Here is a 26,946-nt window from a genome sequence, read left to right on the forward strand (position 1 = left end):
GACAACCTTTTCTTATGCTTGGCTCCCTCTATTGGAGCCCTTGTGGCAACCAAATGATCTACCTGTAGCAGGCAGAAGACTAACTCGCTCTCTCTCCGAGTAATTACTGACTAAAGTAGAGATATAACTAAGAGAAGATCCACTTTGGAAGTGGTGGGAGTGCATGCAAGTACTAAGGGGGGATATAGGCAGCCGCCAAAGAGGAAAATGGATAGAAGAGAAAGGGCTGAGTACAACTGTAAAATGGAGGAAATTAGACATTATGCAGTGTAAAAGAATGGAGAAAGTTATCGTATGCAAGCAAGATATCCTTCACTGTAGAAGACTGCAAACTGATGGCGAAAGAGGCAGCTTTGATGTTGCCCTGCTGCTACTGTCCGGTTCTGATCTGGAGCTATCTATAGGCTTACAGGTGCCATGGTAGGGAAGCTGCTCTGCTGCTGCCTACCCCAGCCTGATCCTGTGAGGATGTGCTGCTACTTGGCTGAGGGGAGAACTACCTAATTCCAGCTCTAAATGTGGATGATGAAAGAGCCAATGAGGACTACCTTTATAGGCCCCCAAGACCTGGAATTATCTTGACCAGGCCAGTCCACTGGCCGACCCCTGAGTCTTGGCCTCCTGAGCTACCCACTCGTGCTCTCTGGCAGCCTTTTCATGATCTTGCCGCATCTCCTGGAGCTGTAGCATGCATGCAAAGAGGCACGTTCAATGCAAAAAAATGAAGTATTGTATGGAAGGAAGATATCCTTCACTGTAGAAGCCTATAAACTGATGGCAAAAGAGATGGGTCTTGGTACTGCCCTGCTGCTGCTATCTGGTGTTGATCCGTAGGCCTGTAGGTGATCCAGAGGGGAATCTAATCTGTTGTTGCATGCCTCGTCCTGATCCTGTGAGAATTTGTTACTGCTGACTGAAGAAAGACTACCCAACTCCAGCTCTAAGTGTGGATGATGAAAGAAGAGCCCATGGGGGTTGCCTTTTATAGTTCCCCAAGGCCTGGAACTATCCCGACCAGGCCACTTGACTGGCGGACCCCTGAGTTGGGCTTGGCTGACCAGACTACCACCGATTAGTGTGCAGCCAACCTGGCTTATGATTGCCACTTGGCAATTGTCGTAACATCCAGTAGGTTTCCAGCTGCGCATCCAGCATGAGCGTTGGGGTTGCATCTACCCATGACTCTACTGTCGAGTGTTTGTTACAAAACCCTTCTTGGGACTCTGTCCTTTGTTGATTTTTCGCTCAAGCTTGACGGGAACCCTTCCTCTAGAGCCATATTCATAATCTTGGTAAGCATTTCCTTTGTCTTCTATCCTCCCATCTTAACATTTACAAGAGCAGACCTTGTGTGTTTGGAGCCTTCCCCATTAGCTATCTTTTTCAGGCCTTTACCCATATCTTCCTCAGTTATGATGTTGTTTGCTGCCTTGGTAGTATACTCATGTTTGTCTTTCGCTTCCCGATCTTTTCAGCAAAGGCTGTAGATGAATTGTATTATGTCTTCCCATTGTGCTTTAATCTCTTGAGGCTTGTTGCCATGCAATTTTTGGAAAAACTTTTTGGTATTTTGTTTCAGTTCGTCAAAACTCTCCATCTGTTTGCTCTTGAGAAATATCATTTTTTTGTTCCTTACCACCTATTTACAGACTTGTGCTTTGTCCTCATTCTCAGCTGTCTGTTGTTGTCCAGGCTCTATATACATCCTTACAATCCTGGTCATACCAGTGATTACTTTGCATTCGCATGCTTCTCCCCTTCCTTTTAGTGAAGCACTTTTGGCTGCTAACAGCAGCAGCATATCTGCTATATATTTGTTCATTTCGTGACATGTAGATGGGAATCTTTTTCTCAGAAGCAGAGAACAACAACAAATTCACAAATCATTTGTTATCTTAATTGATAGGTAAGACATCTATATAAAAATAAGAATTCTTGTGCAACCAATAAATTCTCTTTGTCGTTTATGCATATATCTGCTAATCCTTACTCTCTGCTGCAAAAATGTGGTTGTGGGGGAAGTGGTTTTTGTAGGGCATTACGTACAAAACATTCTTATTTTTTGAATCATCAGTCTGTTATTGCTATCACCTCTTTTTTCAGTTACTTCTTAAACATTGGGAGATTCTGCTAGCAGGTCTTCAAGTTTAGGTGGTGCAAATTTTGCTACAAGCTATGTGGTTTACTAATCGCAAACGTTTGTTATATGGGGCCCTGTGAAAAATCTGGCCTCAAGACAATGCTTATGAATTCTTTTAACACAATATAATTAAAGAAAATTGGCTAGATGCAGATTCCAACAACAGGGTTCTTACCCCGGGCTTTTTCTTCCTGGAACCAGGTCAACTTGATGCAGTTGTATGACATACTCTAATAGTATCAGGTGAAGGAAACTTGTGGGCGATGCCATGCGGCAAAAATGGCTAGTTGTTGTTTCCTTCCAAGAGCATTCTGTCCTGAACAGTCGGATCATGCTTTTGAATCAAACTTGAGTGAACCTGATACTGTTGTTGTGAGAAGATCTGGATTCTCGAAGCTTGCTTACTTCGACACAGGAAAGGAAGCATTTATAAAATTTGCATTTTCTTTTCAGAATCTGTCCAAGGTTACAATAGCGACAGGACTGGCCTCAGAACTTTGTAGTGATGTGCTAGATTCTAGCTCAGATAAGATGTCAAACAAAAGAGATTCCGTCAATCTTTCTGAGGAAGCAGGCTCAGTTTCATCTGAAAGTGTTATGTCTGGAAAGGAAGAAGAGAGTGACTCTTTAAGTGACAACAGAGAGGCCGGAGAAACTCCAATAACACCAAAGGGAGTGGGGGAAATAGATGAATTGAAGTTTTCAGGACTATCAAGAAAGAGAGCTAGGATGGATGATGCAGATTTCGGGGAGACAGCAACTGATATTACTAAGAATCTTAGTACATTCAAGCAGGTTAATTCTATTTGTGATGATACTTCAACAAGATTAGCTGATCCTTTGAGAGTATTAAGTGGCCACAATAATGACTTAGTATATGGTAGTGCTTATCGTTCCAGGGTGAATTCCAATCACACTGCTCCTTTTCCACTTGTGCCTGCAGTCCAGCAAGAGTCAAGGAGAAAGAGTGTTTCTCATGAAATGAGAGATGGTATTGAAAGAAATTTCAAAGGAGGAGATCTTTTTTTGAAAAACCCAGACAACTTTTCTTCTTATGTGGGAAATGAAGAGATTATGAAGGCTGCCAGTGCTTTGACTGCAAGGACTTACCTATCGAGCAATGTTCAATTTACAGGCTCGGTGACTCCCAGTAGAGAAACTGAAAAGAGACGAAGGTCACAGAGCCAAGATTTAGCAACTCCAAGGTCCTCTATTTCTTTCTCTTCTCACGAGGGCGATACCATATTTTCTGTCAAAAGCTCAAAAGGGTGCAAAGAAATAGTTTCAGAATCTGTTGTAAGAGAAGAAACAGGATTTGTTGACTGGAATGTGTTTCATGGGGGTTTAGGAAACGTTCCACGCACACAAATAAATTCAAGTCCTGGATTTTATCCACAAGGATACTTCCTGAACTCACAAGAGAACATGAAAAGTAGTGTCTATCCTGGAATGCCTGGGGTGTTACCATTTGCAAGCCAAGTGCAGTTTTCAAATAAATTTCTTGAAGATGATTCTCAGATGAAGAAGTTCAGTTTTGAATCTTCGCATGGGCAGCTCAGCATGAACATTCAAGGGAAGGGGATGAATCCCTGTCTCCTGCAAAAGAGTCCTACAGAAGGCTTTGTGAAAATGCTGAATAGCAGCTGCCAGTTGCAAACATTGACTCCTCCCTCTGTTTCTGCACATCCTGCAGAGTGTTATGGATCCGGATTGCAGGTTGTTAGACCTCCTGAATATCAGCAGTGCTTTCAGAGATCTATATTGCAGTCAAATAATCCTTTGGATAATTTTGCTAGTACTCAATGGTTGCCTACTGAGATGGCAGGACATGCCTTACAATCTTCAGCTGCACCATTACCAGTTTCTCCTCATCAGTCCAATTTGCCTTTGCCTGCCCAGCAGTATCCACTTTCGAGTCTGCACAGACCAGTTGCAATTCCAAATACAGTCTGCCAGGATGGTTGTGGAAAGTCTAAGGTTTTTTCTGAAGGTTTTGAAAGCATGGGTTTGCTACTGCAAAAGCCATTTGCTCTTGAGGCTTCCCCATCGGTGACTGTTGTCATGGAGGGAAGGTCCATAGGAAGAAGTTTATCCCTGCAGAATTATCATAGTTATGAAAGTTTTGCCAATGCTTTAAGGGAAATGTTTGAATGTGACTCCTCTGAAGGCGGTCTATCTATGTGCCATGATAAATGCAACCTGGAAAATGCTATACCAGGCCATATAATTGCTTATGAAGATGCTGAAAATGATCTTCTCTTGGCGGGTGATCTATCTTGGAGGTAAGCCTACAAGCGGTGTTTCCTTCTTTATCGTATGTTTTATATTGTGTGTATGTTTTGAAATCTGCAAGAGAATGTTTTTAATTGGATATTATTATTGCAGAGATTTTGTACGTGCAGCAAAACGTATTAGGATCTTGCCTTCTAAAGCCTTTAAAAACAGAGGTATGGGAAAAAGCGTGCCATTTATCTGAATTTCTATATAGCGTCATTCCCTTGAAGAGTTCTTTTGTAGTTAGACCAGGGCTGATGAAATATAAAGTCTAATATTGGCATTCGTGTGTTACTGCATATGGCTCTTGATCTTCATTTTTAGACGTGAATTAGAGCCACATTGATTGACTTGAAGAGGGGCTGATTAAGATGCTTTTTGTCACATCGTTGGAGGGAAATCATGATCCAATTTCAGCATGCAAAAAGGACTCATAGAAGGAGAACCTACAAAGATCGACAAGGAAAGAACATCATTCCCATCATCACATAAGGCTGAAAACTGAAAGCACGTGCTTTTTGAAACCATGGCACATATCTGACATTTTTAAGATAGTTCACCCTTTTCCATGTGAAGCAACATTAGCATTGTACCATGCCGTTTGATATTCACCTTGTAGGCATTTGCAACTTCCCCAACGACAATTGTGGACTGATTTGTTGATTGAAACCACTCTCCTTTACTTGTCATGTCACTTGAGTCTGTTAACCATAAATCAAAGATGGTGGTGTTTGAGAGTAGGTAACTCTCACTTGCTCACATGAGATGCTCATGGAGACATAGCTTATCCTCTTCAAAAGCATCGAGGATGTTAATGTCATAGTTACAATCAAACGTTTGGAGGTTCCAAATGTTTGATAAGTTTGAAAAAATGAGGTGGAGTTTCCAAATGTGGGTTTTTTCAATAAATAAAAGGCTATGCTGCATAGTTTGACATATATGTCATTACTATGCTGCATATTGTCATTAAAAATAATAATACACAGCTTACAAGCTAGAATTTTAGTTAAAATTTAGACTTTTAAAGCAAAAACCAGTTACAAACTTACCACTGCCAAACCAGTCACATTTTTTTTCTTTTTTCAAGAAAGAGACTTCTATTAAGTAAGAGAAAAAACCTGCGAGAGCAAGCTCAAGGCGGAATACATCATGAAACCATGAGGATAAATGAAAGTGCCACCTCAACCTTGTAAGAGTCTCAGAGAAGAAAGGAGAATCCTTCGATTCCCTGAAGAAAGAAGCCCTCCTAGCTGAGGCTGCACGGGAGTCTCTCTGCATGCTCGTCCATACGGCCATCAAAGTATGCATGGTGTCTGTCTAGATACTAGCCAATGTGTGCGAGGGATGAACTTGAGTTCCCTCCAATGCCTCTGTGCATGTGGCTCTCCAGATATGCTAGGCTGCTATGCTGGCCAGTATCTCCCAAGAGGTATCCACAAAGGCATGTACAGCTGCAAAAGGAAGGTGTGGTACCAAATCCAAAGAACGGGACTCAACCTGATGACGTCGAATCGAAATGGCCCGAGAAGAGTTATGTCTCTCATAAAAGACCTGAGGCCCAGTGAGAGAAAGCGAAGCCACTGAGCCCTATGTCATAAAGAATGGGGAGTACACAAAGCGACTGAAAATCTTGGCTACCCTCATCTAAATCATCCTCACGTGTCTGCAATCCCATAAGCAATGTTGAATTGTCTCCAAAGCAGAGAGGCAACGAGGGCAAGTAGGGTCGGCTCCGAATCTGGATCTCCAAAGGTTCACTGCAATCCCACCATCGATATAAAGCCAAAAGAAAAGAGTGATCTTTCTATTCTTGTGGGATTTCCAGAGTCTCCTCCAGAAGCACCTCTGCAAATCCGCAGTGATATCAAATGCCTCTCAATGAGGAACTCTGGAAGGTCTCCAACCTCTACTACTGAGCTGGAATCTCCTAGCATTATTGACCGTGTAGCGAAAGAAGGGGATGCTCTTCTCTCGATGCCCTGCGTCAATCCACTCCCACTCTCCAGGGTCCCACTTCAAATACCTAATGGGAACTCCCCCGTAGAGCCAAAGTCTCCAAGATCTAGCGGGGGTCTGGGTCAAGGAACCACTCTGAATCTGATCCTTGCACTAAAAGACCTACAACCTTGATAGGCTGAAAGGTAGACTCAAGCAAGATGTCCTCTGTGGACTTGAACAATTTGCCACCATCATGGACATAAAAAACCAAGGCATCCCCATGTGCATCTCGAAAGGCCAAAACCTGGAGAGGAACACCCCCTCTCGTAAAAGCACCTGCCCAAGTGGAGCAAGTGAGAGGCATATAATCTGTGTCTATCCCTTCCACTGGAAGGGCTGCCTCAATCTACAAGAGCCTCCCTGCGCTCCCTCTGAGATGTCCTGTCAACTGAGATTTAGTCTCCTCTGGAAGCCTCCGGAAAGCTTTCCATGACCCCAGAGATGAGGCAGGTCTCCTCGCCCATCTGGACCACTGCATATAGAGTGAAGCACCAAGTGGTCTACCAAGATTATCCAATATACTGTCGTTTCACATGACCGGTTGCCGATCAATCTCTTCACGAGAGGAAGGGGGAATCCTCCGAAGAGTGCTCCTGAAGCTGGCCCATGCTTTCAGGATGGCAACCATGAGAGGGGACGAAGGAGACCTGAGGTGTGCTGCGGTGAAGATCCATCTAATACTGCCCATCCAGTCTCCTCCTGAAGAAGGTGTACACGTCTGTATGTTGCTAATAAAAAATGCCTTTCACGGCTTCTGCCCTAGCATGAGTCCCCGCACCACCATCTTGCAGAGTAAAGCTCTGCACTGTAAATCTAGATCAATAATATTGAGACCCCCTTCCTGTGTAGGGAGGATGAGGGTCTCCCAAGCCACCCTGGCTAAAACATCTGCTGTGCCATCAAATCCACTCCAAAGAAAATTTATGATCGGTCTCCTGAGCTGAATGATGCAATCCCTAGAATGGCACCAACAAGAACAAACAAACCAGGCCATGGCCAAGAGGGCCTCAGCAGCACCGTCGAGCCTTTACCTATGCTGCCTCCTCTTTGAGCCGCCGAGTTCCATTGTCATTGTGCATTTGCATGCATTGTTCACCTTCACAAGGTTTATGCTAGTGGCTTCCCTTGGTTTCTCAAGCGCAAATCTCACACGATCAGCTGCTGTCGAACGGAACCTTCTCTACCAACTTGGCCACCCCATAGAACTGAACCTACGACTTGAAACGCAGCAAAACTGTCCCTCCTTTAGGAACTATAGATGCGCAAGAAGAAGACTCCCACAACCAATCTGCAACAGTATTAGCCTCTTGCAACCAACCATGAGCTTCCTTGACGTCCTAAACCTTTAGATCAAGGCAAAACTGCGTTCAGCTGCCTCTACAAATAATGGCGCAACACTTTACAACCTCCGAATTCATGACTAGGTTCCTCTATCAACTATAGCAAACCAATAGCCTCCAACAGCCCGCAAACTCTTGTAAGGAAGAGAGATGCACCCACGATCTTCTGTGACAACAGACTCCTCACTTGGCCACCCTACTCTCTCTTCATGCACAAGGTTGGTATCTCCCCTTCATGGCACAGCCCACAGTGCTCCTACAATGCTTCCAGGCAATGTCTCCTCTTGGCGTACCAATCGTGAAAAGACCTCACCAAATCATCCCCTTCCCCCTATCCAAGGGAGGAAGTGAGGACTGCTCAAGACGACCCTATGTCTGAACTCCCCTGCCTCGGGGAGAGGGTTTGGCACCGAACCAGATAAAGGTGGACCTGTTGGGTCCAGGGGAGAAGCTGTAACTTGGGAGGTCCAAGCTGAAGCGTCTCGGATTGTGTGAGGTGAGACTGGAGGGACAGCCCGAAGCAGAGTCAACTAATGCATCCTCGTGAACTAAAGGTGGAATCTGCACACGAACCAGAACCCAACGAGGTGCGGCGGATGCCCTTGAAGGTCGTGAGGCACTGGAGGCAATAGGTGTTGGAGAGGTCACCTCCCCATCTGTAAGCCCCCATATGAGGAGAGCATGGGGGGGCATCTGATTGGATGCCATGAGGACAAGAGCCAGAAGGGATTGAGTGATAAGATGGAGCTGCCACATGAACAGCATCTTGGCTGTCATGTGGGCAGCACATCTAGAGCTGTTATGAGCAGATCAGAGGGCCAGAATAGTGCAAAAGCATGGCAGATCTGTACGGATTACAGACGCCTGCTGTACGGCTGGTTTCAGGGACATGTACGGAGCTCGGGCAAGAGCCCTAGAGCTGGAACAAGCCTGGAGCAGAGGCAAGATAGTCTGGGACAGATTGCGATGGATCTAGGACATGGAGGCGCACTGTTTGCAGCAGGTTTGGTGGGGCTCGACCCTGAATATATAGGAGGGCATTTGCCCTTGATTGGCCTAGGCTGGTACAAAGACAGCAAGGTGGAAGGGATCTGGACGGATAGTCTACAGAAGCTCTAGGTGGAGCACGCGGACTCAAGTCTAGAGATAACTGGCTGATAGGAGAAGGACCTTGTGGTAAGATCAGAGGACCACACCATTGGTGGGACTCTGGATCTATATCTTTTGTATTGTGTCCATAGTTTTGGATGGAAATATTTTTTGGTGGTTTCTCTATCTGGCTGGTTCATTGTCTATTGATGAATCTGCACATCTAATCTATGTGAGGCACATTAAGTAAATAAGTTTGTGATTCCACACCCCACACACACACTGTGTGAGCTCATGGGCATTACTATAAGTCTTCGGCTGTGCGTGTCCTCTGTTGGGTCATTTCTAACATGCTTTCATCCATACAAATATCGATCGCCACCGATACATTGTTTTCTTCCAAGGGCACACCTTGGCACATGTCATCATGTGATGTAGAGAATATTGTCCCAATGGCAACAATCTTTCCACTGACAAGCAAGTTGACTTTAACCCCAACTTTCAATGTGGCACCTGCATAGTAGTAGATTTGGATGTGTGGATAAATCTTGATGGCTTCTTGAAAGCACCAGCCGGGAGATTTGGTTGTGTGGAAAAATCTTGCTATCTCCCTTTCAAAGCACCATGGTCTGTGAAGATTTGGCCATGTAGCCAAATTTCGCTGCCTAAAATTCAAAGCACCAAGGTTTAGGAAGATTTGGTCTTGCAATGAAATCTTGTAAAGCATTTTCATCCTAAGTCACACAATCAGATATCAATATTGGAGCCCAAGTAGGAGGCTCACAGGTGTGGGAGCCTGAAGGCAAGGACCTTGCTGAAGGACGACCTTGATTCAGAAGCTCTTGGGAATTGACTTCTACGACTGGAGGATTGTGCCCTTGCGAGAAGGAGGGTGACTCAGGTTCAGTCAAGTGCGTTCAAAGTTCTGGTCTACTGAAATTGAGTTTGGTTGACTTTGTTGTGTGGTATAAACAGTAGAGATGTCGACCTCTACAGCCTCTTCAGCCCTTGCTCTCCCTTCCTCCTCTCCCAGTTTTCTCTTATTCACTATCCCCAACTTTGGAGAGTCTAGGAAACTGGACGGGACCAACTACCCAATCTGGAAAGGGAAGATCCGGAGTCATTTAGTGGCTCGGAAGTTGTGGAAGCTGACCATGGGAGTGGAGGCGTAGCCGGAGGACATAGTGGATAGGCAAGGGAAGATATTCATGGCAGTAGACAGAGTGGAGCTCAAAGCTTGGGAAGACAGAGATGCCCATGCCGTGGCATTAATCATAGGGACTATGGTGGACTCTGTTCTTCCACACATCCAGATGGCCGAGATGTCAGTAGAGGCGTGGGTCACTCTGAAGGATCTGTACGAGACGGACAACACCTCCCGAATTTTGCTTCTTCAGCATCAACCCTACAATCTTGATATGGAAGGAGATACGGTAGATAGCCACTTGACGAAGGTCAAGGTGGTGAGGGATCAGCTGGCAGTAGTTGGTCAGAAGACAGACTCATGCCATTTGGCCTTGATGGTACTGAGGAGACTACCTCGGAGTTTCCGGAGCTTTGTGACAGCAGAATAGAGGACCAAACCTTTGACGTTTGAGGAATTGGGTCCATTACAAGCTCAGGAGAAGCTCTACAACGAGGACAAAGACGACAAGGCGATGCTGGCAAAGAAAAGGGCAAGCCTAACGGTGGCAAGTCCAAGAAAAACAATTCTGACGACGAGGAGACTTCGAAGAGGAAGCATAAGAAGAAGTACTTCTACTGTGATACGCCATGACATTTTGCAAAGGACTGCAGAAAGAAAAAGGCGGATCAGAAAAACAAAAAGGAGTCTGACTCAGATTCAGAAGGAGAGGCTAAAGCAAATGTGGTAATCAAAGAGTTGTTCTTGGTGACATCACCGAGTATTATCGAGGTCAGATATGTTGATCCAGAAATCACAGTGAGGATGTCTGACATAGAGATGTGGGTCAATGAGGAGTCAGATGCCTTTGTGAAGGTGAAGGACAGCATGGAGCGCTTGGTACCTTCCAGGTGCATGGCTGTTGACACTAACACGGGGGTGGATTCCATGGAGGGCCCTGGGGTCTCATGGTCAGATGGATGTTGTACTTCAGAAGGGGACAGTAAAGGATTACATAGACTATTGGTGGGTGTCTCATTGAGGTACAGGGTTTGCTTTCAGGGCAAACACACAGGCAGTATAACAGTCTGGTATGTACTTGATATTTTGCATTTGAGCCTTTATAGCATGTTGTGGAAAGACTCTGCTCTTCATTTGTCTCAGGTGATACGAGATCGGAAGGAATTGGCCTTCTTCGAAGGCAGAAGGGGAAGTATTGGTGCTTCTTCAAATCTCGGACGCAGATTGCTAGAAGGTGATGGACAAAGAGTACTGAAGCCAGAAGAGTACCTGCTTGAGAACTCAGCAAGAGTTCATGGTCCAGGTAAACTAGAAATATTCATTGGTTGCAAATCTTGCCAAAAGAAGGACGGGTTGAAATAGACCCTCAAAGCATGGTGCCTGGAAGACTCCAGGTTGTTCACTCATTATAAGGGGGACAACTGGAAGATCATGATGGTTGGATTGCTCGAGTTCGAAGGCAGGAACGTGACTGAAGGAGGTGGTGCCAGGAGGTGCTAGCAAAGATGGACCTGTGTATCAGGATGGTGTGCGGAAGCGGAACCAGACTTGGTGAAGCAGGAGCCACTACTCTCTGGCGAAAGAAAGAACCATCCGGGCGTTGAAGAATAACATGGTCTATCGTGAGGTTAGGATCCTTACAGAGGATCCCAACTCGGGGTACCTCATCAGCCCTGGTTGCCTATGTTGCAGTCAACGGCAACCCAAGGAGGGAGGGGATCTCAGCAACCACGCCAAAATGCTCCCTAATAACAGGAAGAAGTCGATGGGGAAGCCTGGGAAATTTGATGAAGAGTGAAAATTTTTCCTTGTCTGTCTCCACAAGGTCGAAATCAATATTGAAGGCGTCAAAGAAAATCTTCCTGTGTCCCAGGTGTAAAATCTCAGCTTTGAGCAAGGTGCTCGTAGCCTCTAGAGTGTCAAAGACAACCTGGAAAAAACCTCGTCCCAGAAGACACACATCTAAAAGTCATGGAGTGAGGTCTGGGGGAAGAGCCGCAAGCATCCAGTCTCTAGCTTGGGATCTGGAAGGGTGAGATCCGAAGATGCGTGTGATCAAGGTGGTAGAGCATTCAATCTCTACGTTGAGCTGCTGCAACTCGTCTCCAGAAAATGTAATAGTTTTCAAGGCCGGTGGAGGTGGAATAGGATTGGCTGACAGAATATCCATCGCCAATCGAGGTGAGGAGGCCGATTCGAACACTTTTGAGGCTCCGTTCGTTCCAAAAAGCGCTGCGGATTATTAGTTGGAACATATAGGGCCTAGGTGGCGTCCCACATCGCCGCGGTAGACAGTTGATTTGGGATCAGCTTCATCCAGGTATTACTGGGGGTTCCATTGATATCTTATTTGTTCAGGAGCACAAACTGGATTCTAGAGATTGTGCCAAGTCAGGCAAGTTTCTTTCTGGCCATACTTTTTGGTCGCCTGCCTTGGGCACCAGTAGGGTCACTTCTATTTCAGTTTCGCAGTCAGTTCTCCCCTTGGTTGTTGGACACGGAGTCATTATTCCCTCTAGAGCTCAGTGGATTATTATCTTGATTGGAGGAACGAACCTCCAACTTGTATGCCTCCAACATTAGATAGGAACGTGTCATTATGTGGAAGGATTTGCTCTCTTGGGCCCCCATTGCGGATTCATGGGTGATTGGAGGTGACTTTAACATGGTTGAGTTACTGTCAGACAAAAAATGGGGTAGAGAAGGACTTCACTCTTTGGAGAGAGCAGCTTGGGATGCCTTCCCTTTTTTTTTTTTTGGGTGAAAAAAGGAGACTTCTATCAAGTAAGAAAGAAACTCGCTAGAGCAAGCTCTGTGCGGAAATACAACATGCTAAGCATGTAATGAAAACACCTCAGAGGAATGAGGTAGAAAGAAACCAAGGCTGAGGCTGAAAATGCCAAGTCAACCCTGTAGAAGTCTCAGCAAAGAAGGGAGAGTCTCTCCAACAAATGGCCATCAGAGTGTGTACCGTATCTGTCCAAGTACTGGCCAAGATCTGAGAAGGGTGAACCTGAGAACCCTCCAGAGCCTCAGTGCATCTGGCTCTCCAAATGTGCCATGCTGCAATGCTAGCTAAGATCTTCCATGGAGAGTCAACCGAGGAATGAGCAGCTCTGAAGAGAGTGGCCGGAACATTCTCTAGAGAGCACGACTCCACAAGATGTCGTCAGATGTGAAGAAGCAGAAAGGCAACAAGGGCAAGAAGGGTCAGCTCCGAACCTAGATCTCCATTGGTTCACTACTATCCCACCATGAATAGAAAGCCAAAAGAAGAGAGTGATTTTTCCATTCCGGTGGGATTTCCAAAGCCTTTGCCAAAAAAATTTCTGCAAGTCAGCAGAAATCTGAAAGTTCTCCCAATGATGAGCTCTGGTAGGCCTCCAACCCCTACAGTTGAGCTGGAATTTCCTGGCATTACTAACTGTGTAACGAAAGAAGGGGATGCCCTTCTCTCCGTGCCCTTCATCTATCCATTCCCATCCCCCAGGGTCCCACTGCAAAAACTTAATTGGGACACCTCCATATAGCCACAGCCTCCATGAGCCCAGGGCGATGAGAAGCGGGTCAGGATCCAAGTACCACTGCGCTCCATGAAGCCCACTATCCTGACTGACTGAAACGGTACCTCCAACAAGATATCATCTGTGGATCTGGACAGCGTGCCCCCCGAAGAAACATCAAAGACTAAGGCATCCTCATAGAGTGTCACGAAAAGCAATCACGTGTAAAGGAACTCCCAATCTAGAAAAATCCCCCATCCAGGTGGAGCAAGTAATAGGCATATCATCTGTGTCCACCCAATCCAAGGGCAAGGCTGCATCAATCTGTTAGACTCTCCCTGCACTCCCTGTGAGATTAAGAACCAACTGGGCCTGTCGATCTGCAGGAAGCTTCGTGAAGGCTTTCCATGCTCCCACGATAGATGCAGGGTCCCTCTTCCATCTTGGCCACTGCATGTAAGGAGAAGCTCCAAGTGGTCTGCCATGCTCATCCAAAATACTGTCGTTCCACATGATAGGCTGCCTTTCAATCTCTTCATAGGTGGAAGGGGGAATCTTGCGAAGAGTACTCCTGAAGCTGGCCCATGCTTTCAGGATAGCAACCATAAGAGGGAAAGAGGGAGATCTAAGGTGGGCTGTGGTGAAAACCCATGTGGTACTGTGTGTCCAATCCTCTCTAGAGGTGGGTGTGCGAGACTGTATGCATCTGAGAAAGAAATCCTTCCAAGGCTCTTACCTTGGCATAAGTCCTCTCACAACGACCTTGCAGAGTAGGGCTCTGCACTATAAAGCCAAGTCAAGTTTGGCTGAGCTCCAGAAAAGGAGCTTTCTTCTGATACTCTCCAACACCGGAGCAAACTGTTGTGAAGGAGAGATGCCCACCCCACCGTGGCAGCCCAAATATCTGACGGAGACACCCCTCTGTACCCAAGTGAAGCCAATATCATTACCCCAATCCGGAGTGTCATCGCAAATCCAGAAACCATTGGATTTATGCCAATTAATGTGTGCACCTGTAGCCGTGCAAAATAAATCCAAGGCTGTCCGGAAGGAAGTGAGTGTCTTGGGGGAGGCATCCAAAAAAACAGCCGTGTCATCTGCCAACTCACTATCCAGGAGCTCTTCTTCCCAACGGATAGGAAGCCCCAGCCCATAAATATCAGCTTGAGATCTAAGGTGATACTCATAGCTTCCGCCACAAACAGAAAATGAAAAGGGGCAAGAGGACATCCTTGGCGGACTGATCTGGAAATCTGAAATCTGTCCCCTCTTCCCCCCCCAATGGGCACGTGGCTATGGGCTGATCTGTAGAGAGAGGATACTCCTCTAATCCATGCATCTGAAAAACCAAAGCGAGATAGAGTACCCTCTAAAAAATCCCAGTCTACTCTGTCGTAGGCTTTCTCAAAGTCCAAGAGTAGAATGGCCAATCTCTGGCGGCTCTGCATGGCCCATTCTGAGGCCTCCCAAAATTATAAAAAATACTTCTGCCATGCACAAACCCTGTCTGCGTGTCATGAATCAAATCTGGAAGAAAAACCTGTAGCTGCAGACTGATGGCTTTCGCCAAAATCTTGTAACAAGTGCCCAATAGAGTGATGGGTCTCCACTAAGACACTAGATTCCTGTTACCCCCCTTTGGGATGAGATGAATGAGACCATCTGTAAGTGAATCAGGCATCTCACCAAAGTCCCACACGCCCTACAGAGCTGATGTAATGTGATCACCAATCTGCTCCCAAAAAGTAATACAAAAGGAAGGGGTAAGTCCATCCGAACCTGGGCACTTGCCCTTGTGAAGGGCAAGCAATGCAGTCTTGAATTCTGTATTAGTGAAAGGTGCACCGAGAGAACCATACATCTTCATCCTTCACCAATACAGGGATACACAACCAAATAACCTCTCTGGCATCATCTATGGCTTGTGTGCCCGGATCTGCAGTAAGAAGGGATGCAAAAAATTCTGAGGCTATATGCATGGCGGCATCCGGATCTGACTATAAAACCCTGTCTGAGTCAACAAGCTGCGAGACACTATCTCTACTATGTCTAGGCCCATGAGTAGAGAATAAGTGTTTGTTGACCCTACCACCCATCTGAATCCAAAATGATTCCCGTGCATGAAAGGCATACTCTGCTCTCTGCTCCAACAATGTCTGCATATGAGCTCTTGCTGCAGCAAGGCGCTCCTGAATCCAAGCATCAGTGGGCCTCTTCTGCTCTTCCCTCTGAAGGGGCTCATCCCTCTGAAGGGACGCTAATTGCTGGCGTATACCAATCTCACCTCTCGTGAACTCAACGATTGTATGATAATAGTCACTAATTCCATATATGGCTGCAGCTACCTGAGATGGGTGGACAACTCCAGCCTGTATGTGAGAAACCCAAATCTGTAAAATATCCTCGGTGAGGCTTTCCTCTGCATAAAAAGCATCTGGAATCCTGGCACTGGCAGAGCGTCCTCTCCGATGAGGCTCAAAAATCTGCAATACCACTGGAAAATGATCTGAGGTGGAAACCCCAATAGAAATGCATACAGATCTGCCTCTGTCAAGTGCCCAATCGTCTACATAAAATCTATCAATACGTGCATGGATGGGCATATGTAATCTCCTGTTTGACCAAGAGTACAAGAGTGACTGTGGCATAACATGAAAGGCATCATCAAACCAAGTGTCCCTGCCACTGTACTGAAAGAGAGAGGCATCCCAGGCTGCCCTCTCCAAAGAGTGAATTTCACCCTGTCTGCCTCCCTTTTTGTTTGATGGCAATTCAACCATGTTGAAATCACCACCAATGATCTAGGAATCTGCAATGGGGGCCCAAGAGAGTAGTTCCTTCCAAAAGGAGATCCTTTCCCCTCTGTTATTGGGGGCATAAAGATTGAGAAGACCAATCTTACGCCCTCCAACCAAAATAATGATCCATTGAGCTCTAGAGGGGGAGATAAGACCATGACCAGCAACCAAGGGGAGAATAGAAGGAGAGACCGAAATGCAAGTACCTCCCCTTGTACCCATAGCAGGCGACCAGAAGGTATGTCCTGAGAGTAGTTTGCCAGACTTAGCGCAATCACTGGCATCCAACTTGTGTTCTTGGATAAAAAGGATATCAATAGCACCTCCAGTTACACCTGGATGAAGCTGATTCCGGATCAACTGCCTACGGCGACGGTGTGGAACTCCACCTAGGCCCTGTATGTTCGAGCTGACTATCCTCATCGACGGGAGGATGCTGGATGGAAAGGCTTACCCAACCTAGTAGAGGAGACCAGCTTCCCCTAGGCCGAAACACTCCTGGTGAGGGCAGGAAACTCAACAGGTGAAAGGATCCCCACACCTGCTGAGGGGGAGGCCCTATCAAAAGGAATCCCAATGACCGGGAACCCTAAGGTGGAGGGCACAAACTCCTCATCATCCATAAAAGTCGCCGAATTTGCCAATGTCAAAAAAGGATTCCTGAGAAGCAAGTCTGGCCGAGGAGTGCAAAGAAGACCTACACTCGTGAAAGATGGATGAGAAGGACCTGCTAGGCCTCTATTAGCATAACTGGAGCTGGGGGCTGAAGAGGGATATGGAGTCCTCATCTGTGCATGCACTCCCTCGATCGTCCTGATGTGGCACGAACAGTCTATGGGGAAGAAGTATCGGAAGCCCCTTCGTGATTCGAAACCAAAGTGATTGGGGTTGGTGCATCTGAAGGCCCCTCCTGATGTGGAACTGTAGTGTCTGGGGCTGCAGCAACATCCATCTCTAGAGTCTGGATGACGTCTGTTTGAACCTGATCAAAGGTCTCCTCTTGAGGTAAAGGAGCCGCTTTGATCGCTCTCCATCGTGGTACTAGGTGTGCTGCCGGCTTTGGGCGCCTTGTTGCCCCTTGTGGTCCTGGGGTGCACGAAGTAGGGCTCTGGGGAGGTGCAATCGGGGTAGTATGTGAAGGAGCCACACCAAAAGACCTCTTGGGTCTTTTTCTCTTCCTTGGGCAGTCTCTAGCAAAGTGCCCAAGTGTCCTGCAGATCCTGCACTGGTCCTGTCTACCTGCGATCTCAACTCTCTGTCGAAAGAGATAGCCATCTGGATGCTGAAGCATAATGTGGTCATCTGAAATGTTAGGGTCAAAGACAATGACTCTAACTCGAGGCACCCCGTCCGCTTTGATTGCCTCTGTCGAGGAAGAAGGCATGTCAAGAAGGGGAGGGATCTCAGTGACCACTCCGAAAGTGGCTCCGATAGTACCAAGAAGTCAATACTAGACCTGAGGAAGACGAGGGAACCTGATGAACAGAGATGTGACCTGACTGTCCTTCTCTACCGGATCGAAGCCCAAGGTGTAGGGCAAAAGAAAAATCCTCCTTGAACGAAAGGCCAAAGGATTAGCTTTGAGAACAAGGGTTGTGGACTCATGGGAGTCAAAAACAACCTGGAAAAATCCTCGTCCCAAAAGTCGAATATCCCTGAGGTGTGGGGCGAGATCTCCTGGTAACGCTGCCAACATCCAGTCTCTAGCCTCTAATCTGGAAGGGTGTGACCCAAAGATGCGTGCGAAGAGCAATGTGGAGCGCTCGGGCTCTACATCTTTTTTGAGCTGTTGTAACTCGTCTTCTGAAAATATGACGGTTCTCGCAGTCGGTGGGGGTGGACGAAGATTGGCTGAATGGGGATCCATTCGCCGATCGAAGTGAAAAGGCCGATTCAAATGCTGTAATTACTCCGTCCGTGGAAATGCTGCCCAGTACGCCCTGGAACAAGGGTGCAAGAAGGGGAGGAAAAGTGTAGAGGGGAAAATAGAAGAGGGAGGCGAGTTGCAGGTAGGCAACAGAGGGTTAGGAAGGGGGCGGAGGAGAGGGAGGGAGGGAGGGGCGCAAAGTAGGAAGGGGTGAAGGATGGAGCGGGGGGCGAAGGGGGGGGCCGGGAGGGGAGGAAAAAGGCAAGGGCAGAAGGCAGGGGAGGAGGGGGGAGCGATCGGGGGCAAAGGAGGGGGCGGGGGAAAGCAGGGGCAGCAGACGAGAGGGGAGGAGGCTGGCAGGAAGGGCAGGGGCAGGCGGGAGTGAAGGAGGGGGCGGGGGAGAGAGAGGGAGGAGCGAGGGGGAGGAGGGGTAGAGGGCGGGTGGGTGAGGGGCAGCAAGAGAGGGCAGCGAGGGGAGAGGGAGAGGGCAGCGAGGGGGGGGAAGGGAGGGGCAGCGAAGGAGGGCTGCGAGGAAGGCGAGAGGGCAGTGAGGGGGGGAAGGGAGAGGAGCTGCGAGGGAGGGAAGAGGGCAGCGAGGGGGGAGAAGGGAGGGGCAGCAAAGGAGGGCTGCGAGGGAGGGGAGAGTGCAGCGATGGAGAGGGCAGCGATGGAGAGGGAAGGGAAGGGGGGGGCTAGCGAGGAGGAGGGTGAGGGAGGGGCAGCAGCTTCACGGGGAGGAGCAGCAGCTCTCGATGAGTTTGATACTTTGAGTGATGCATAAGGAGAGCATATTGTATGCATTGAATGAAAAAATATTTCCAAGCTTCCTATCTTGGCAACAACCCTCTTGATGCCTTCCTTTTTCACTACTATGGCAGAGATACTTGGTTGGACAATGCCTTTCTTATTCAGCCACAGTCCCTCCTATTCTCTTGGTCGAACAGGAGGCAGCAGATTCCTATTCATGCACGCATTGACAGATTCTATGTAGATGATTGGGCACTAGACAGTGGATCGGTACGCATTGCTGCTGGGGTTTCCACCTCAGACCACTTTCCTGTTGTGCTGGCTATCTCAAAGCCTCACTTGAGAGGCCGGTCTGCCAGCATCAAGATTCCATATGCCTCGTACACAGAGGAGGACCTTACAGAGGCAGCCCTGCAGATATGGGTTTCTCATGTCCAGGGTGGGCAGCCATTGCCATCACAGGTAGCTGCTGCCCTTTCTGGTATTAGCAACTTCTACCTCTCAGTTGCTTGTACTAGGAGACGAGATATTCTCAGACGTGAGATTGGTGTTCGCCAGCAATTGGCAGCTTTGCAGAGGGAAGAGCAAAAACGGCCTTCAGATGCTTGGATTGAGGACCGCCTTGTTGCAGCAAGGGCTCACCAGCAAGTATTGCTCGATCAGAGAGCAGAGTATGCCTTTCATGCATGGGAGTCCTTCTGGATTCAGATGGGTGGCAGAGTCAATAAACACTTTTTCTCTACTCTTGGCCCTAGACATAGTAGAGAGAGTGTATCCCAGCTTATTGACTCACATGGGGTTTTACAGACAGATCCAGATGATGTCTTGCGCATAGCTTCAGATTTTTATGCGCCCTTCTTATTGCTGATCGTAAGACACGGGATAGAGAGGATGCTAGACAGGTTATTTGGCAGAGCATCCCTTTGTTGGTGAAACCGGATATGCATGTTTTGCTTGATGCACCTTTCACCAACACAGAGTTGAGGACTGCACTTTCAGCCCTTAAGGGCAAGTGCCCAGGTTCGGATGGCCTTACCCCTTCTTTTTTCATTGCATTTTGGGATATGATTGGAGACTACATTACTTCAGCCCTGCAGGGCATTTGGGACTCTGGTGAGATGCCCGGGTTGCTTACAGAGGGTCTCATCCACCTTATCCCGAAAGGAGGTTGCAGAAATCTAGTGTCCCAGTGGAGGCCTATCACACTTCTGGGGACTTTTTACAAGATTTTGGCCAAGGCAATGAGCCTCCGATTGCAGCCCCTTCTCCCAGATCTTATTCATGACACTCAGACGGGATTTGTGTGAGTACTAAGGGAGAGAGAGCAGAGTGTGTGAGCAAGAGAGCAAGAGAGTAGGAGAGTGAGAGCTGAAAGTAATAGTTGCAATAGAGTGAGAGCTGAAAGACAAGATTGTAGGGACGGTAGCGCTTGCTCTCTGCACTATACCCAACAAAAATGCATTTGATTGCCTTATCAGACAACTTATGCTGAAACTCAACGGGCACATGAGCATATGCAAGGCATCCAAAAACACGAAAATTATCCACAAAAGGCTTTCTCCCTTTCCAAACTTCATAGGGAGTCTTGGTCTTCAAAGCTTTTGTGGGAGCCCGATTCAAAACATAATTGGCACACATGAGACCGTCAAGCCAAAATTTGTGAGGCAATTTTTTGCTTTTTAGCATGCATCTATCCATCTCCATAAGAGTACGATTTTTCCTCTCAGCTTTGCCATTTTGCTGAGGGGTTAGCCTCACTGAAAGCTGATGTGCAATGCCCTTGTCTTTCAAAAATGTATCAAAATCTGTAGACAAAAACTCCCCTCCTCTATCTATGCGTAATGTCTTTATCTTGAGTCGTGATTCATTCTCAACCATGGCTGCAAAGTGTTTGAAAACCATAAACACTTCTGATTTGCGTTTCAGCCCATAAACCCAAGTGTAGTTGGAGTAGTCATCTATAAAAGTGACAAAGTAAAGATGACCACCCAATGATAGAGTCCTCATGGAACCACAGACGTCACTATGAATAAGCTGTAATTTTCGAACAGCTTTTACTGATCCATCCTTCTTGAAAGGAAATCTGTGCATTTTACCAAGAATGCACCCTTCACAGGCATGTGGAGGAGGTGTTTCAAGAGGAGGCAATGCATCAACCATAGCATGTTTTTGAAGTGTCATCAAGCTGCCATAATGCATGTATCCATATCTGGCATGCCATAACTCTGCATTTTGCATAGCAGTAGTAGAAGAGCATGTGCTGGTCTTTTCTCATACATGTCAAGCTGAAAAAGACCACGTAACAAAGTGCCAGACAATCTCAAGGCATAGTCATTCTCTCTGTCATGGACTGCACACTTGTCATCTTCAAAAATGACTTGAAATCCAGCTTTGTTAAGAGTGGACACTGAAAGTAAATTTTTTGTGATACCAGGCACATACAAGACATCAGAAATTGTGAATGTTGAGCCATCAATGGCTGTAAGTTCAACTTCTCCTGTACCACGAACTGAATAGGAGGAGTTGTTGGCACATGTGACCTTTTTACCAGCGGGAGGTGGATGCAGAGATGTGAAAAGACACTTCCTGGAAGTGAGATGCTTTGAGGCACCGCTATCAAAATACCATGTATTTAGTGTCTCATTGACACTGAAAGCTGATGCATCCTTGGAAGAATCATAACTGCATGTCAGAAAAGCATAAGAGTCATCATTATAAGTGGCTGTAATATCCGGAGCAGCCAATTGAGAGTCTGAAATGCAAGACAAGAAGGCATAGTCGTGTTCCACAAAGTTGGCTGTAGCTTCCTCATTGTCAGATGCATGAGGAGCTGAATCTGAAACAGCCATAGCGGAGCTGTTTTTCTTTTCTTTTGCAAGCCTCTTCTTGCATTCTCCAATGTAATGACCTGGCTTTTTGCAGTAATGACATATACCCTTCTTCTTGGGCTTACCTGCATCACTCTTAGCCTTTTGAGAAGGCTGTCTTAAACCACTGGAATGCTGATTTGCTGATGTCTTTGCTTGTCCCTTTCCTTTAGGCTTGAATTTTGAAAGCATGGCATGTTCACCTGCTCGTGAAGCCATGTTTTTCCTGGTCTGCTCTTCCTGCAATAGAAGTCCTATCAACTCGTGAAAATTGAGAGGATTTGCACTCCCCCTCAATGACAAATTTAGCGAGGTATGAAAGCTGAGATAAGACTCAGGAAGAGAATTCAGAGTAGTAGTAATCATCTCTGAATCAGGAATGATCTCATCAATATTCAGCAATTGCTCTCGTAAATCCTGTAGCTTTGTGAGGTGCACTGACATGGAGTCACCCTCTTCCATATGTGTATGAGACAATTCTCTTTTCAAAAAAGACACCCTGGCATCATTCCGAGCTGCATACATGCTCTCCAAAATATCCCATGCTGCCTTTGAGGTCTTACACGACCGGATATGCGGAATGATGAATCTTTTCACTGAAAGAGAAATACACGACAAAGCTAAAGCATCACGTGAATCCCATCTCTTTTGCTCTGGAGTAGTAGCTATAGCTACACCAATAACTTGTCCTGCAGCTGTACCCTGTGCACGACCTCTGCCTCCTCCTTGCTGGGGAGGGGTATTAGGTGCCACATTTGCTGGCCGGATCTCATGCCCATTTACATAGTCCCACAAATTACAGGAAATCAGAATGTTGCGTACCATAAAGCTCCAGAGGGAGTAGTTGGTACCATCCAGCTTATCCTCTTGTGAGAGACCACTGAACTAGAAATCATTCTGATTTTGTTGGGCCATGTCTGAGAAAGAAAATACAGCAAATGCAAATTTGAATTCCCTTGTTGGGAATGGAGTGCACAATTCTTACATAGGGCTGGATGCCCATACAAAGGCATATTATGCTTAGTGGACTACATCACCTTGGCTGTCTTTGACCTTGTTTTGCCTTGTCTTGCATTCATTTACTTAATGCCCCATTTTCCCTCAATAATTCTGTCTGTCCTTTTTGTAGGACTTAGTTCCAATGCTTGAACTGTTGGAATATGAAGCCAAAGTGAGTCAAAAATGAGTGTACTAGGTGTCTAGGGGGTGTTTTATAGTCTAGTGAGTCCTATGGATGCCACGTGTCATGTTGGGAGTTATCCCATATATACATGTGTTCATATGTGTGTGTGTGCTCTTATATAAGAGTTGTACTTGTCTAGTGTCAAATTAATCAAATATCAAGCTACAAGCTCTTTGGTCTACATGTGAGTACTTTCATTTTGGTTCATTACTATAGTCATTTCATTTCCATTTCATTATGTCTCCTTTTGAGTATCACTTCCTCTCTCCCTAGCCTACCTTCTCTCTCTCTTCCTCTCTCTACCATGTTCCTTCATGTGGTATCAGAGCCTCCCTTCCTACTTTCCCCTTCTTCTTGCTCTATCTAGAGGATGAGAGAAGCCCACAAATGCTTGGAGGACTTAGTTCCAATGCTTGAACTGTTGGAATATGAAGCCAAAGTGAGTCAAAAATGAGTGTACTAGGTGTCTAAGGGGTGTTTTATATTCTAGTGGGACCTATGGATGCCACGTGTCATATTGGGAGTTATCCCATATACATATGTGTTCATATGTGTGTGTGCGCTCTTATATAAGAGTTGTACTTGTCTAGTGTCAAATTAATCAAATATCAAGCTACAAGCTCTTTGGTCTACATGTGAGTACTTTCATTTTGGTTCATTGCTATAGTCATTTCATTTCCATTTCATTATGTCTCCTTTTGAGTATCACTTCCTCTCTCCCTAGCCTACCTTCTCTCTCTCTCCCTCTCTCTACCATGTTCCTTCATGTGGTATCAGAGCCTCCCTTCGTACTTTCCCCTTCTTCTTGCTCTATCTAGAGGATGAGAGAAGCCCGCAAATGGAATCTCCCCTCTCCTCTAAGGTAGAGCCTCCCTTCCCTTAGCCTTGCCATAGTGCCTCGCCATCAAGTACTGTGTGGTCCTCGTTTGTGAGTTCAGCTCACTCCCACATCAGTTCGTGGTTCTCCCTCAGCATCGGCGGACATTCCTCGTCAGTTGGTCACCAGAAACTTGTTTGGAGCAGTCTAGCGGCTGTTTTTTGACCTTTTGAGCTGTATGGACGTCCATACGTCCGTACAGACCTCTGCAGGCGGATGCGTGACAGTGCCAGGAGTCTGTACAACTTATCAGAAGGCGATGCCGAGCAGTTTTAGGCTATTTTTTGGCATTTTTGCTCAGATTTGGACTCTCGTGACCTCTAGTAGTGATCTGGGCAGCTCCCTTGAGCACTTTCACTCATTTTTTTGAGCCTCTTCTGTGCATTCGGTGACTCTCCGATTGGCACATTGAGAGTCATGACCTGATCTCCCTTGGTAGCTACTCCTATGGCCTTCATCGACACATCATTCGAGGGCATTCTCGCCTGGTTCTTCACCGACATACCTCTTTGCATCAGGATGTGCACACTCTTGTGTGGTAGCTACTTCGGGCTTATGGGTTCTTTGCCCTTGCTATGCATAAAATGAATGAAATATATCTTTACTACTTTATTGTTTGAGTCAAGGGTACTTTGCCCTATGTTGTTCCACAAAATGAATGCAAATAAATCATGCGTGTTGAGTCAAAGGTTCTCTGCCTTGGATAGTCCTCCTAAAAAGATGTATTTTCCTATTTTGTTTTGGTGTGTGGCTCCATGTCTCTCATTAGCCTCTGGAGCCAAGAGGGGATGTACTGTGGGAGCCATGTATTGGCTTTGATAGGTTTAGAGGGGGATGTATTGTGGGAGCCATGTATTGGCTTTGATAGGTCTCATTATCAGGCCTGACCGAGTTCCAGGATGGTGGTGTATTCCTAGACCTATGAACTGATCATGTAGCCATGCTATAACTTGAGCCTCTGAGCATGTTGAGTCTCAAGCCATGAGAGTGCTTGGATCAACCTCTGAACACACGCAGACTTTAGCCTCTAAGTTACATAGGGTGCACAGTTTGATGACCGTCATTGTCATGTTCTGTTCTTGGTTCCATTCCAATAGTCCCTCACCTTAGACCATCATTGTCATGTTATGTTCTTGGTTCCATTCCAGTGGTCTCTCACCTTGCCTTCATGGAGGGGTGTTGGAATATGAAGCCAAAGTGAGTCAAAAATGAGTATACTAGGTGTCTAGGGGGTGTTTTATAGTCTAGTCAGTCCTATGGATGCCACGTGTCATATTGGGAGTTATCCCATATACATAGGTGTTCATATGTGTATGTGTGCTCTTATATAAGAGTTGTACTTGTCTACTGTCAAATTAATCAAATATCAAGCTACAAGCTTTTTGGCCTACATGTGAGTACTTTCATTTTAATTCATTGCTATAGTCATTTCATTTCCATTTCATTATGTCTCCTTTTGAGTATCACTTCCTCTCTCCCTAGCCTACCCTCTCTCTCTCCCTCTCTCTACCATGTTCCTTCATGAACCTTGTGCATTATGGTCAGCATGTGTATTACCATTGTCCCCTCTATCTGCATGAGATATATGAGAATTTGATGCATTCTTCAAAACCCGGGGTGGTCACTCTCTACAGCAGATTTGATAGTAGGTTCATAAATGGAAGGGGATTCTTTAATTTGGGGGACTAGATGGGCCTTTATGGATGGGATTTTAAAAATATTTATCTATTATGAGGAGAGTTTTAAAATCAAAATTGCAACATGTATATGTATGGAAGAGGGGATACTATACCCCAAAAAAAAACCAAAATTCTTGAACTCCTTCATTGAACTAGACTTACATTCTTGATTTGAACTCGTTTACAACCCTTGAGGAAATTATCCTATCTATGATCAACAATGTTTAAAGCCCTACAAGACAAGGTATACGCTGATCCAATGAAGGAGGAAAGGCTTTATTTCTTCAAAGCATAAATATTCCACATGAGGATCCAATCTTACATACGATGAATTTAATAGCCAAAATGCTCCACAACACTCAGACCTGGCTAAAAGCTGAAATGTAAATGCCATTCCAAATATTTCTTTTGGAATGACCTGCTACGTACTTCACTTTGGAGCTCATTTTTAAAAAATCAAATAATCTATAATAATGTAACATTTGTATTATCTAGATTATCTATCATGCACACATGTAGGTCATATGAAACAATCACTAGACTTGTTTCAACAATACTACAGGACATGCTTTTATTTTGACACAATTATAAGGCACACTGTTTCAGACAAGGCAATTGAAGATGAACTGCCAACTCATCTCTCAAGGTCCAGACATATGCCAACAGTCATCGTCAAATAAAAACACAGTTTTTGATGCAGGTGGAATCTCTCATTGACAAGTCTTACTATTCCAACAGTTATGAAAGAACTATCAGATCCTAGGTGCCACATTTCATTCAAACCTATTTGCATGGTTTGTTCTAGAGAGGAGAACGCTAAGCACCTTTGCTTCCTCTCCCGCTATCTTTTTGTCTAGTGATACCCCATTCAGAACTTATGAGAGGACCTGGGAATTTTTTAAAAAACTTAATAACAAAGAGAGGAAGATTTGGATGATGAACACTCCCCTCATAAGCATCCCAAAAATTGGTTGGTTATTGACTAATCATGGGTGATGATATCCTCAAAACTTTTGTTAAGGATCAACGTGTTTTTCAAGAGCAGCCTATGCATAAGCACATCATGGTAGTAGGCATCCACATTTGGCTCATTTACCCCACCACCTCGTTGGAATTAATTGTGAAGTAGATGAATGCAAGCAGTGGGAGAAACAGAGAGAGGGGCAGAATGCATATACGTGTGTGGAAAAAGAAGCAAAATTAGACCATTTGAAAGCTATGTGGATTTTAGGGTTTTGGACCCTTAGATGATGGTAATGCCATGTGGCATTTCTGAAAAGCAAGTATTAACTTTTAGTACTCTTCGTTAACATTAGTTTTATGACTTGCAGCCCTAGGATGTCCCTGCTCCATTTAAATTTCTTCTAGCTTAGGGTTTTGTAAAGATATCAACAACTTGCTAAAAAATAGTGCAAAAGACGAGACCCAATTCCTAAGCTA

General features: G+C 45.9%; 1 protein-coding gene across 1 annotated transcript in view; it reads left to right on the forward strand.

Moving 5' to 3' along the window:
• The first annotated feature begins 2,346 nt into the window (after positions 1 to 2,346).
• Positions 2,347 to 26,946, forward strand: part of IAA33 (indole-3-acetic acid inducible 33) — a 40,782-nt gene continuing 16,182 nt past the window's right edge. The window contains exons 1-2 of the mRNA XM_087393952.1: positions 2,347 to 4,422; positions 4,526 to 4,587. Coding sequence (XP_087250078.1) covers positions 2,420 to 4,422; positions 4,526 to 4,587 — 2,065 coding nt within the window. The 5' untranslated portion in view covers positions 2,347 to 2,419. The remainder of the gene's footprint in view (positions 4,423 to 4,525; positions 4,588 to 26,946) is intronic.

The sequence above is a fragment of the Dipteris shenzhenensis genome, chromosome 2 (genome assembly GCF_047967505.1).
Source record: "Dipteris shenzhenensis isolate YYH24624 ecotype China chromosome 2, Dip_SZ_1.0, whole genome shotgun sequence".
Lineage (NCBI taxonomy): Eukaryota > Viridiplantae > Streptophyta > Polypodiopsida > Gleicheniales > Dipteridaceae > Dipteris > Dipteris shenzhenensis.